Source organism: Dryobates pubescens, chromosome 17 (genome assembly GCF_014839835.1).
Source record: "Dryobates pubescens isolate bDryPub1 chromosome 17, bDryPub1.pri, whole genome shotgun sequence".
Lineage (NCBI taxonomy): Eukaryota > Metazoa > Chordata > Aves > Piciformes > Picidae > Dryobates > Dryobates pubescens.
The window spans coordinates 3384932-3398163 of record NC_071628.1 but is presented as its reverse complement, the minus strand read 5'-3'; the positions used below and the strand labels follow the sequence as shown (position 1 = coordinate 3398163).

The following is a 13232-nucleotide window of genomic DNA, read 5'->3' as shown; positions in this document are numbered from 1 at the left end:
CCCTGAAACCATAGAGGAGGAAGGAGGTGTTGCAATGTGAACTAAAGCAGCTGTTTAGGTTATTGTGATATAGCAGAAAGGGGTGAAAGAGCAAAAGATGAAAAAACAAGAGAGGAGGGAAAAAATAACTAATTGAAGTAGCTAAAGCCACTGCTCCCAGCACAAGGCACTGTTCAGTTGAAACAGTGGTGTCTGACTCTTGCCCTAAAGTTGTGTGGCAGTGATTTTCACAACAAAAATAAGACATAAAAATAAATAACAACCCTTGTCTGCAAACCTCTCTGATGGTTTGCACCACATTTGGCTCCCCTGTGATGGGCTGCTACAGCCTGAGCATTAAACTTCCTAATGACATTGATTTAATGCCTCTTTTCTTCTGGGGGAAAATGAAGTTAATTATTGCCAACATGGTCTGAGCCAAAGCTTTCTTTCCATCTTTTTTACACTACAGTTATGACTCTCCTCTTTTTTTCCCTCATCTGCCAAACATCCACCACTCATAATAATGTCATCTTCTTCCCCAGCCAAGGTCACAAAACTCTTTGTGAGGGTTAATGGAGTTGGCTTCTCAGTCTTTTGAGTGATGCTTAGCTAATCAGTGAGGAATGCAAGGTTGATAATGTGGCAGTCTGCAAATAATACTTGTGATCTAGTTAATATTTGTGATACTGGACCCACTTTTTATGGCAGTTGGTTTAGTTTTTGTGTTCTTTGTTGTTTTTCATTAGGTTTATCAAGGCTTACAAGAAGTTTGGGTTGCCCCTCGAACGGTAAGTCACAGCCTGGCCCTGCTCCAGAGGGTTATCCTGGGGGGACATTGTATTTCTAGCCATACCCACATTGCTCTGGGTGTTTGATATAACCTCCACAGACAGCACAAAGCCTTGCTGTCGTGTGATCAGCAACCCAAAACTGCCATACAGTCCCTCACGTCTCAGTTGATGGATGCTGATGAGTGCTGGCTGAAAAAGCAGCTAGAGCGGTAGTGGCAGAGGGCTGCACACAGCATCATCCTGCTGGCAGAGCCTGGCCCTTGGGGCATTTCCACTCTGCCTAGAAAGGAGAGGGAGCAGCTGTCTGAACAGCAAATGCTACCCAAAATGCTTGCCAAGCTTCTCTATGCATATTAGTTTCAAGACTGGACTGGGAGCATCTTTGTCTCACTGCCACGTCCCTCTTGAAGGGAAGCGGGGAGAGGCACACACAACATCCTCAAGTGTGGGTCTGCAGAGCCAGCTGTGAAGAAGGAAGGGAGATGGGCACATGTCCTGAGTCTGGGAAGCTGGAGCCCTTGCTGAGCTCTCAGAGCTGAGGCAGGGAGCCTTGCATATGTTGTATGAGACACAACTGTGTTGTTTCAGCTGGCTGGATTCTTCTGTTGTGAAACACAAGGCTTGTGTGTGGAGCCTTGGCTTTCCTAACTTCAGCCAAGCAAAAGGGACAGCAGATGGCAGCTTTTGACCATCAAATGGAGTTAATGTGGCAATGGGAAAGCATGAAGTAACACTGGATGGACACAGTGACCTGGGCTGTGGTGCCTGAGATAGACAGCTGTCACCTTTGCTTTAACCCTAAAAAATCCAAAAGATTGGACCAGTTGTACTCCATCTGCACCACAGTGCAACTGGTAGACTTAAAAGAGACTGAAATAGTTTCCTGCAGGAACTTGGCTCATGTGTGTTTGGTGCAGTCACACACAGACAGTATTGACTACTAAAAGCTGTGACACAACTGCTCAGGGCATGGCTGGCAGGAGATACCCTTTATCAAGTAGGTTTTCCCCCTTTCCCAGGCTGGAGTGCATTGCCCGGGATGCTGAGCTGGTGGACAAGTCTGTGGCTGATCTGAAACGGTTAGGGGAGCTCATCCACAACAGCTGTGTGTCAGCTATGCAGGAATATGAGGAGCAGCTGAAGGAAAATCCAAGTGAAGGTGAGCAAGAGGCTGATTGTGGTGGTTTTAGGGGCGTTCCGTGCAGCTGGTGAGAAACCTGTTCTCTTGTTGGACAGGGAGGCTTGCTCCACTGTGACTTAAAAGCAAAGAGCAAGCACACACTTAAAGCATCCCCATCTCTGCCAGGCAGCTGGCACCAACTCCTGAGTCTTCTGCTCAGACTGCAAAGTGCCATTTGGGTCTGTTGGCTTCTGCTGAACCTAACTTTTCATGGGGAGAAGCTGAAGTCGTCAGTTTGTTTAATGCTGAGCCACAAGGCAAAGCAGATAGTATTTTAGCTGCCCCTGGGGTTGGGATGCAAGCTGGTGCTGTGTGCTGGAGCTGGTGCTCCATGGTAGAGCTGGATCCACAACCAGCACACCCCAGAGCTGGCATCATCAGCCCCTCCGTGGCTGTTCCTGCTGTTAGTTTGGAGGTACAGGGATCTGGGCTGGATTTCCCATTGGGTCTCTGCCTGTTGCAGCTCAACAAAACTACTGAAGAAACATCTCCAGCTTAGCTGGGTTCTGAGGAAAATGATCCTGGTAGGTGTTTGGGTTGCAGATCAAAGTGACTTAGTTGAAAAAAACACTTACTTTTTCTGGGCCTGCCATAGCAGACAGCCTTAGGTTTGAATAAGAGGTTGCAGGCAAGGTGTTGATCTCATTGTGTTTAGACATTTTCACAGAGGAACTTCTTTCTGTAAGAGTTCTCTTAGTTGCTGTGTTCTGTTGTTGAGCAGGCAAAGGGCCTGGGAAAAGAAGAGGTCCTACTATCAAGATCTCTGGTGTGCAAGTCAACGTGAAATCCATCATCCAGCACGAAGAGGAGTTTGAAATGCTGCATAAATCCATTCCTGCAGACCCAGAGGAAAGGAAGAAGTGAGTTTGGCTAAGAAGGCAATGCAGAAAGAGGCTGTGGGGGTTTGGATTTGGTAGTGGAAGGAGAAGGGCCTAGACCTGTGTCTGTGCTTCCTCCTCCACAGCACTAAAAGCATCTCCTGTTTGAAATGCCTTCAGGTACCGCCTGACGTGCCGTGTCAAAGCTGCCCATTTTGATGTGGACTGGGGAGTGGAGGAGGATTCTCGCTTGCTGGTGGGAATTTATGAGCATGGCTATGGAAACTGGGAGCTAATTAAAACAGATCCAGAGCTGAAGCTGTCTGATAAGGTAGGTTGCTTTGCTCCTTGCTTGCTTGGGGCCTGTGGCAGCGTTCCTAGAGAAGATGTTTTGCTTTGCTCCAGGAACAGCTGCTTATGTTTGTAACCACTCCAAAAATAATAACAATAAATAATAGGAAAACAGTGACCTCTGAGGAATGTTGCATGCTCCATGGAAAGCAGAGTTGTGTTATTTGATTGGCAGTCATTTTTTCCCCCTCTCTGAACAGTACCACATGAACCACACTGAAAAGATGGAGGAAGAAACTGGTAATGCTGCCCTGTGTGGTTACATGCACGGTATAGGGGAGGCAGGGCATAAGCCTGACTTCATATTTCCTTCAGCATCTCACAAGAAGCTGAGTCTCAGTTTCTGGTGTGGAAATAATTTTTCACAGGTTTGACACTGCTTATGTCAAGGCTGGCCCCTGTTGGCTTTGAGGGTATGGTTACGTGACTGGCTGTGGCAGCAAAGCCAGCTGGAAAGCCTCCATCTAGCTCCTCTGCTCCTCACTCATTCCCATAAGAGCTGCTCGTGGGGGCCCCATTGAGGTGATCCAGGTTAAAAATCAGCTGCCATCCGCTGTGCCTGCACAGGGGAAGGAGAGAGATCTGCCACAGGGCTGAGGAACGTGGGGAATTTCTGCTCCAGCTTTGCTACGTTCCCATGACTTCCCTGCTAGTGTTCTTAGCAAGGATCAGGCTGTGGCTGAGAGCCCTCCTGCAAGGAAGGCATTTTACAATGGAAACAATTTCCTGAGACACACCCCCCCAGCCTCCAATGAAGTATGAAGGGAACTTAGCTGGCAGGCTGAGATTCTTCCTCCACAAAGTGGCACCTGGCAGCCTTGTTTTCCACTAAAACTTCCCCATCTGTGTCGTTGCTGCAGCAAAGCCTCAGGTTGCCAGAGGGGACCAGCCTGCTGTCACAAGCAAATCTGATGTGTCAGGGAGAGTCAACTCTGTTCAAAGGAACTAAAGATCCCAAAGATGGTTTGAAAAGGAAAAGTTTGGGGTTTTTTTCCTTCTTCTTGGCACAGTTACAAAGAAAGATTGTAGAGAGCCTAGGTAGATGCCTTGGGGTCCTTTCACTACTGTAGAAGGCCCAGGGGAGGGATGCTTGGTAGGAGCTTGGCTTTGGGCTACACTGGAAGGGTCTACATGGAAGCTGGAAGAAATGCTTGAATCTTATTATTGCCCTAGAAGGTGCAGCATCTCCAACCCTTTGCTGGGCCTGGAAGGACTGCTGCTAGTGTGTATCTCTTCTGTTAGGGTTTGGTAGGTGAATGTGGGTGCATTTTACTTTATTTCTTCTTTATCAAAGATCCTGCCTGTGGAGACAGATAAGAAACCTCAGGGAAAGCAGCTCCAGACCAGAGTTGATTATCTACTGAAACTGCTGAAGAAAGATCTGGACAAGAAAGAAAACATGAAGGATGGGGAAGAGGTGAGATGTGGCTTTTTGATTTTGGAGGTTTCAGGATGAACAGGGTGGTGGGAGACAGCTGCTGTTCCCAAGTCACTGGACATCATCTCTGTGAAAGAATAAGGACTTGTCTGTTGTCTGATTGCATTGTGATACTGGAATGGCAATTAATAAGGGGCAGGTAATTATTATTGAAGGACTCAGGCTCCTCAGGCTTCTAGCCACCCTGCAGGACCTGCAGTTGTTTGCATGCTGTTGAGGACATGGGACATGTCCCCAGGAGGCAGCTCTAGCTATTCACGTGACCTCACTTGTCCTGTGTTCTCACTAGGGCAAGCTAAAGAAGAGGAAACCACGAGTAAAGAAAGAGAACAAGGCTCCCAAAGTCAAAGATGAGCATGGGAATGAGCTCTCCCCTCCTAGGCACTCAGACAACCAGTCAGAAGAAGGTGAAGTCAAGGTGAGTCAACTTGGTGGATCAGTTCCCTTGAGCTGTGTTGTTACTGCAGAAACTCACCTTGAGAAGCACCCCTGGCAGACATCCTGTGGGGTTGGAGGACCACAGGAGACTGGCAAACTCACAAGAACATGCATCCAGCTGTTGGGGTGGAAGGAGGACCTTTCCCACCTACCCTTCTAGCTTAGTGCTTGAAGTGTCCTGGGGGGGTCCCAGCACGGCCACGCACTTCCACAGAGCGCCTTAAGAAAAGGTTGTCTCGGGACAAAGCCTGTTGCCCTTATAAAGGAGAGAAAGAGGAATTGTTTCCCTCTCCTTTTCAGTACACCAGCCAATGGTGAAGCTGGAGTTTAGCAAGGTCATGCTGTTGCCTTTGAGTGGTTTGGCTTGGAGTCTAAGGCTTTTTGTTCATGTGCTGATCAGTATCTACCTCAGGGGCTGCACGTTCGCCAGCGCAGCTGGCACAGGCCAGCGGTGCCTATCTGCAGCCTGCCAGCTAGCTGCAGATTGGGGCTCGTCTGGTTTTTATGTCCTTTTGTCAAGGCTTGGGTGGATTGCAGCTGCTTGAGCAGGGCTTGCTGTCTGTTTAAAAGAGGTGTGAGGGCAAAGTTGGATGGCCCTCAAAACTGGCTTGCTTTTCGAGGATGTACGTTTCATGGGTGGAAGTGTTTTGTGAGGTGAGGGACTCCAGCTTTGTGCTCTGGCTGATTTTCTAGGAGGATGGCTTGGAAAAGAGCCCAGTGAAAAAGAAACAGAAGAAGAAAGAGAACAAAGAGAACAAGGAAAAACAGACAAGCACTAAGAAAGAAAAGGAAAGTGACAAAGAGAAAAAGAAGTCAAAAGACAAAAAGGAGAAGGTACGTGGTACTCTCAGGAGCAGTTAAGAGATACAGAACAATCTGAGCAGAAGGGCAACCTGTAAGACCTGTGATTCATTAAAGGCTCTGTGTGAAGGGACATCAGTAAAGCCCTGTGGGGTGAGCTCTTATCCTTTTTTCATCCCTCCTGAGTTCTTACTGTGAAGAACTGCAATAAAAAGCAGAAAAGGCAATAAATATATCCTAGGGCTTGATGGGATGTGAGCAAAAAGGAAGAGTTTTTGTCAGGCTGCCTTTAAAGTACAACTGTCCCTGTGACAGCCAGATAGCTGATGTTGAAGGAGGGTGGGGGAAGGGCCCAGAGCACTCAGATCAAAGTGCTTTTCAGCTGTGATTTATTATAGGGTTGGCAGCTCCTTGTCTGTATTCCCCTTTAATTTAAACTCGCCCCAAATAACCCAACTGTCCACGCCATCAAGACTGTGAGTTGTCCTTGTCACTGTCCAGAACTCACCAGAATGAGTGCTTGAACATCAGTGGCATGCTGTGGACTACAGTGTCCCTTGAATTTTGACTACAGCTGCCCTGAGGATGGGTTCAAATTGGAAGAGGGGTAAAAGCTTCTAGAACTATGACCTGAAGTACCTGTCCAAGGAACAGGTGTGTGCTGCATGCCCAGTGTGGTTTGGCAGTGAGCTCATAGTACAAACCAAGAAGTTTTGTTGCATATCCAGGGTGAAGTTTGCTTTCCAGTGGTTTTTGGTATGACACTGACTCAGAAGGGCTTTGACTGCAGATAAGTCACAGAAATCAAGGTTTACATAACAGACCATGATGTGAGGCTGCTTTTCAGAGAGTCTGAGGACTAGAAGCATCACATGAAGCTGCAGATCCTCAGAGACATGTCCTTTGCAAGAGGCAAATATTCTTGAGCTTAACCTCTCTTCCAAGCCTTCAGTGCTGGTGTCCTTCCCATGAGCCTGAAAACCATATTCACGTCCAAAATGCTGGCTCTGGGTTCTCTCTTCTCCCTCAGGGGTGACATAAAGCTAAATAGAGGCATTGCAGCTACATGGTTTGAGAGCTTGGGAGGAAAGCTGTAGGAGCAGTGCCCAGGTTTAACAAACTGCCAGTAACAATAGCGTGGAGGTTGTTAGTTGGATCACTTGGGACCCTGCAGGCTGGCTCACTGTGTGATGTGTGTAATTTGTCCTTGTAAAGCCTAAAGGTAGTGAAGCCAAATCTGGAAGCAAAGGGAAGAGGTCGCAAGGTCCTGTCCACATTACCGCAGGCAGCGAACCCATCCCCATTGGAGAAGATGAGGATGACGACCTGGACCAGGAGACATTCAGCATAGTGAGTATCTTCCTCCAGCACTGCAGAGAGCCCAGCAGGGGAGCCAGGGTTTGCTTACCTGTTATCCAATGATGCCAGGGCAGAAAAGGGCAGCATCTCAACAGAGCATGCAGAAGGGCTCTCTTCTTCAGCTGATAAGCTCCCAACACTCCTTTGACAGCTGTGAGTTACAGAAGACCCTGCAGCCTCATGTGACAGCCAAGGAGCCACTGGGGCTCTTCCAGGCAGGGAAGTACAGGGGAGCTTTGAGGGTGACCTTGTATGGCTGTAGGAGGTCTGGAATTGCCTGAGCTGTTAGCACTTCCCTAGCTGTTTAAATGCTCTTGCAGCAAATGTGCCTGCAAGGCTGGCAGTAAAAATAGCCTTTTGGTACAAGCTGTCATGGCAGAGTCTCCTTGGCCTGACTTGCACAGGACAATGCTGAAATAAATACCCCTCTTGAAACAGATGCCAATGCAAAATTGCTGCATGGCCTCTGTTAGTTTGGTCTGCTTTTTAATCCACTGTGATGCATGAAAGGTCCAGTGAGGCATCAGGAACTTGTCTGCCTTACTGTCTGTGCTCAGTGCTGGTGCACACAGCTGACAAAAGTGAGGCTTTCAGCTCATGTCCTTCAGTTTTGGTAAAAGCAGTAGATGGAAGTGACCACAGCTGGGGATGGACAGGGAGGATGTGGAGTGAGCACTCCTGTAGCTGGGGCTGTTGGTTGGTTTAGTGTGTCAGTGCTTGGCTACCCTTCCCAGCCTGCTGTGGGGTCCCTGCAAGAGCAGACTGTGTGGTTACACTTTGCAAAGCAAACTGCCCCTCTCTAAAAGCAGGTGACCCAGAAGGAGTGAGTCCAGAGGAAAGCCACAAAGATGATCCAGGGGTTGGAACACCTCTGCTCTGAGGATAGACTCATCTTAGAGAAGACTCAGGGGGAACCTTAGAGCTGCCTTCCAATAGCTGAAGAGATCCTACGGGAAGGCTGCAGAGGGACTTTTCATGCGGATGTGTAGGGACAGGACAAAGGGGAATGGTTTGAAGCTGAGTCAGTATAGGTTTAGACTGGATCTGAGAAGGAAGTTCTTCAGTAGGAGGGTGGTGAGACTCTGGAATAGGCTGCCCAGGGAGGCTATGGCTGCCTTCCCCCTGTGGGTGTTCAAGGCCAGGTTGGCTGAGGCCAACCCTGCTGAAAGGCATCCCTGCCCACAGTGGGGAGGTTGCAGGAGATGCTCTCTGAGGTCCCCTCCAACCTAAGCCATTCTATGCTTTGCTGCAGCACGTCTAACATACTACTGTTTCCAGAGCTGATTTCTCCTTGCCTAATGATCAGAGAAAGCTAATAACCTCATGCTGATGCAGCTCTGTCTAATTACCAAGGGAACAGTAGAGAGCCCTGTGCCAAATGAATCCCTTTCTGCTCTCTGTTGCTTTTTCAAGTGCAAGGAAAGGATGAGACCAGTCAAAAAAGCCCTGAAGCAGCTTGACAAGCCTGATAAGGGACTGACAGTTCAAGAGCAGCTGGAGCACACACGCAACTGCCTCCTAAAGATTGGGGACCGCATCTCTGAGTGCCTTAAAGCCTACAGTGACCAGGATCATATCAAGCTATGGAGAAGGTGAGGGATCATCCTGCTGTGTTTGGTTGGTCTGTGATGTTTAACATGGTAGTCAGAGGCTGCTGGCTTTGATGTGGATGACTGTGAAATTTGCCTCTTATTTAAGCTGTGAAGTCTTGTGCTCTCTAGCCCACTCAGTCCATGACCACTCTCAAGTGAGGGTTTTGCCTGCAGGTTGCACTGGTTTCATTTAGATTGATTTCAGAGATCATTTAGATAAATCAGTGCAGGATTCTTTATCTTACTTTGAAGGTCTTGACTTGTTCCAGCTCTCGTGATCATCCTGTCCTGAGCTGGGCTGAGACTCTCCTTCCAGAGAGGGCAGAGCTGATTTGATGCTGATATGAAAGTGACTGCCACTTAAACTGCTGATGTAGCAATTAACAGAACATGTTCACATCCTTCCAGGAACCTATGGATATTTGTGTCCAAATTCACAGAATTTGATGCCAGAAAACTGCACAAACTCTACAAGATGGCTCACAAGAAAAGATCACAGGAAGAGGAGGTGAGATCTTGAAGTGCATTTTCTCTGAGACTTGTCACTCTTGAAGTGTCAGAGCTTTCTGCCTCTTACCATGGGCTTGCTTTATTGCTGCTGGCAGCCTGTGATTTTCCTAAACACCTGCACAGTGTGGTTGCCTTTGCCTCCTCCCTTGTGTGGCATTTCTCCCTTCACCCAGCACCACTGGTCGCTTTGTCCTGGCTGTCCTGACCAAGAAAAAAGCATTGCTTGGTGTGGCACATTGTGTTGAGTTGACCTTCAGAGTGAAAAGCCTGGGAGTGCTGCCCTGTAAGGAGAGGAAGTGAAAACAGCCACGTGGGGCAAACCTGTGCAGCTCCCCCACACTTTTGTTCCACTGCTGTTTGTGCCGTGCTCGGGCACAGGTCGTTCACCACATCCTCAGAGGTGTGTTACCCACAGCCTGGGGAGTCTGCAGCAAAATCCAGAGCCTGTCAGGCAGGACTGCTGCTCAGGTAGTATGAATCTTGCGGTGGAAGGGCTCTTGAGCTGTAACCCTCTCTTCTACCTTGCAGGAGCAAAAGAAGAAGGAGGACATGTCCAGCATGAAGAAGCCGTTCCGCCCGGAGCCTTCGGGCTCCAGCCGCGACTCTGTGATGTCCCAGTCTCACGTGCCTCACAACCCTCACTCCCAGAAGATCCACCTGCCCCCCTCCCACGCCCAGCAGCAGATGCACGGGCACCCACGGGACAACTACGGCCATCCAAACAAGAGGCATTTCAGCAACGCAGGTGAGCGCTGCCGGGCCAGGAGCGACCTTCCCTTCTTAACCTGCTGGCTCTTTGCTGTGGGCACGAAGGCTTCTGGGGCTCCTGGCAGGGCAGGTTTAAAGGTGATGGAATGGGACACCTGTTGCTGCTGCGGTGACTTACTGCTGAAGTGTAGAACTCCATGTGGCAGTGATGGAAAGAGTGTGAGGACACAGCGAGGTTTGCTGGAGTAATGACCATAGGGTGGCTTAGGCTGGCAGGGATGTGACAGGGAATGCCAGGGAGGAGACGGTTAGAGGGGCACAGCCAGAGGGACACACACATTTCTCTGAGAGCTCAGCAAGCAGTGGGGTCGCCCCAGAGCGTGGGAGAGCCTCACCGGTGGTGCTTTCCTCTCCGCAGACCGAGGAGAATGGCAGAGGGATCGAAAGTTCAACTACGGCGGCAACAGCAACCAGATGTGGGGCGGGGAGCGGCACCACCAGTACGAGCAGCACTGGTACAAGGACCACCACTACGGGGACCGGCGCTCCCGCGGGGAGCCCCACCGCAGCTCGGGCAACTACCGACCAAACAACCTCTCCCGCAAGAGGCCCTACGAGCAGTACAACAGCGACCGAGACCACAGGGGCCACCGGGACTACTACGACAGGTAACCGCCCTGCCTCTCCTGGAGAGCGACCTGGCAGTGCTCCCCAGGACAGCGCTGTGCCCTGCTGGCCAGCGAGGCCAAGGGGATCCTGGGGTGCCTCAGGAAGAGTGTGCCCAGCCGATGGAGGGAAGGTCTCCTCCCCCTCTGCTCTGCCCTGGTGAGGCCCTGCCTAGAATACTGCATCCACTTCTGGGCTTCCCAACTCAAGAGGGACAGGGATCTGCTTGGGAAAGTCCAAAGGAGGGCTACAAGGATGATTAGGGACTGGAGCACTGCCTGATAAGGAGAGGCTGAGAGACCTGGGGCTGTTCAGTCTGGAGAGGAGAAGACTGAGAGGGGACCTGAACACTGTCTATAAATATCTGAGGGGTGGGTGTCAGGAAGGAAGGGACAGGGACAACCTCTGCTCACTTGTGCACTGTGATAGGACAAGGAGCAATGGATGTAAGCTGCAGCACAGGAGGTTCCACCTCGACACGAGGAAGAACTTCTTTACTCTACGGGTCACAGAGCACTGGAGCAGGCTGCCCAGAGGGGTTGTGGAGTCTCCTTCTCTGGAGACTTTCAAGGCCTGTCTGGATGTGTTCCTGTGTGACCCGTGCTGGATCCTGTGGTCCTGCTCTGGCAGGGGGGGTTGGACTGGAAGATCTCCAGAGGTCACTGCCTAGCCCTAGCACCCTGTGACCCACGGGAGGTGCGCCCAGCGGTGCTCCCAGCGGGGGTTCCCAGGCTCTCCCTGGGGCCTGCCCTCCACCCCCTCGTTTTGTCTCTGCAGGCACCACCACGACTCCAAGCGTCGACGGTCCGACGAGTTCAGGCCCCAGAACTACCACCAGCAGGACTTCCGGCGGATGTCTGACCACAGGCCGCCCATGGGCTACCATGGGCAGGGACCCTCGGACCACTACCGGTCCTTCCACACAGACAAATCGGCAGATTACAAACAGCCGCTCCCTCCGCCTCACTCTGCCATGTCGGACCCTCGCTCTCCCCCCTCTCAGAAATCCCCCCACGACTCCAAGTCACCTCTGGATCACAGGTCACCTCTGGACAGGTCCTTGGAACAGAAAAACAACCCAGACTATAACTGGAACGTAAGGAAAGCGTAGAGGGGCGGAGAGGGGCGAAGCGGACGTCCGGAATGCTTGGTCTGATGCAAGAGCAGCTGCTTTCTCCAGGCCGGCAACCAGAAACTCTGAACATGCTGCTATCATCTTGCTGGGTCAAGGAGGATTTTGAGGGAGTAGGTGGAGGAAGAGATTCCCTAAGTCTTGGTTCTTGTTTGGATTCCCGTTTCCTTTACCCTCTTCTACGACTGAACATTGGAAACAGCCTTGCTCTGCCTCATTCTTAGTTGTGTTTGTCCTTGTCTGATGGACCCAAGGGAATTCTCCCCAGCCAGTGTTTCCCCAAGCCAAGAAGGTGGATCCGTGCTGCTTAGGGTGGTGGAGAAGGTTGTGTGCCTGCTCTGACTTGATGTTACCTGACAGATGCTGCTTTGGGGTTGGGGATAAACTGGTTGGGTTGGGCTGGGCTTGGTGTGTAACCAGCATAGGGCAATGAGAAGATACATTTGAGGGGAGGGATACAGGTGTCCCTTAGCTGCCAAGCTTGGTTGAAGGAGGGACAGGAGAGTCCCTCAGCAGTCAAGCTTGGCTGAAAGAGGGACTTGATGTCCCTGCAGAGTGACTCCAAAGGAGCTGGAGCCATGCTGGTGACAATCCATTGCTTTCCTGGCCACGTTACCATTTCTGTGTCTTTATCCATTTCAAGAAACTGGCTCTGCTTTGATTGCTGTTGTGTCCCCTGCAACAGAAGAGGTGTGGTGGATCTTCCTCCCATCTCCAGGGCTGGAACTGGCAAATCTTGGCTCTGAGGGGCTTTGGGATATGTGAAGAGAAAAAAATAGAAAAAGAAAAAGAAAAAAAAAAGACTCCTTTAGCAAAGGCTTAGTTCAGTTCTAACCAACAGGAAAGAAACTGGGGTGAGAACAGTATTTATCTCAACAGAACTCCTCTTCCCTCCTGACATGGGCAGCTTGGCTGGTCCAGGAACCAGCAGATGCTGGCTGGGAGCTGGAAGGTCAAAAGATGGCTCTGGGCATTTGGGGATCCTGAAATTCCTAATCTCTCTGCCACTGAAGTGCTCCAGTCTTTGGGCAAGTCTTTTCCTCTCTGTGCTTCATGAAACAGTGGTCACAAACCTCTGCTGGCACCCAAAAGAAAAGGGATGGTAGAGCAGAGTTGAAGAGGAATCCAGTGGACTGTTCAGGGAACAGTTCACTTCCTGCCACCCACCCAGCAGTCAGAAGTAGCTCTGAGTTCCTAAAGGTACCTGCTCTGAAAGACCTTCTCTCTGTCTAAACTGGAAATGTGCCTGGGGACTTAACACCTGAGTGAGCAGGGAGAGAATGAGGAATTCAGGACTGGGTCCTAAAAGTCCTTGGAGCAAGTGTCTCAGGAGCCCAGCGTGGCAGAGGGAAGAGAGGAGTTTGCAGCCCTGCGGAGTTTGGAGCAAACACTCCTCCAAGTATTTGAGCCACAGTGTATGGTGCAGAACAGTGTCCAGCCTGGAGACTGGTGTGGTGGCTTGGGTG

The 13232-nt window shown here is 50.4% G+C and overlaps 1 protein-coding gene across 2 annotated transcripts in view; it reads left to right on the top strand.

The window, feature by feature from the left end:
* CHD2 (chromodomain helicase DNA binding protein 2) overlaps positions 1–12911 on the top strand; it is a 57939-nt gene extending 45028 nt beyond the window's left edge. The window contains exons 18-31 of one of the 2 annotated variants that reach the window (XR_008462656.1): positions 729–770; positions 1793–1932; positions 2672–2813; positions 2952–3102; positions 4417–4539; positions 4850–4978; positions 5692–5832; positions 7015–7149; positions 8572–8750; positions 9159–9258; positions 9789–10005; positions 10387–10636; positions 11412–12090; positions 12674–12911. Coding sequence is in view for 1 of the 2 variants with exons in the window: in XM_009899023.2 (XP_009897325.2) it covers positions 729–770; positions 1793–1932; positions 2675–2813; positions 2952–3102; positions 4417–4539; positions 4850–4978; positions 5692–5832; positions 7015–7149; positions 8572–8750; positions 9159–9258; positions 9789–10005; positions 10387–10636; positions 11412–11745 (2080 nt within the window). In the remaining variant the exon portion in view is untranslated. Of the gene's footprint in view, positions 1–728; positions 771–1792; positions 1933–2671; positions 2814–2951; positions 3103–4416; positions 4540–4849; positions 4979–5691; positions 5833–7014; positions 7150–8571; positions 8751–9158; positions 9259–9788; positions 10006–10386; positions 10637–11411 lie in introns of both variants that reach the window. The other variant, XM_009899023.2, reaches the window with a different exon arrangement.
* The last annotated feature ends 321 nt before the right edge of the window (positions 12912–13232 follow it).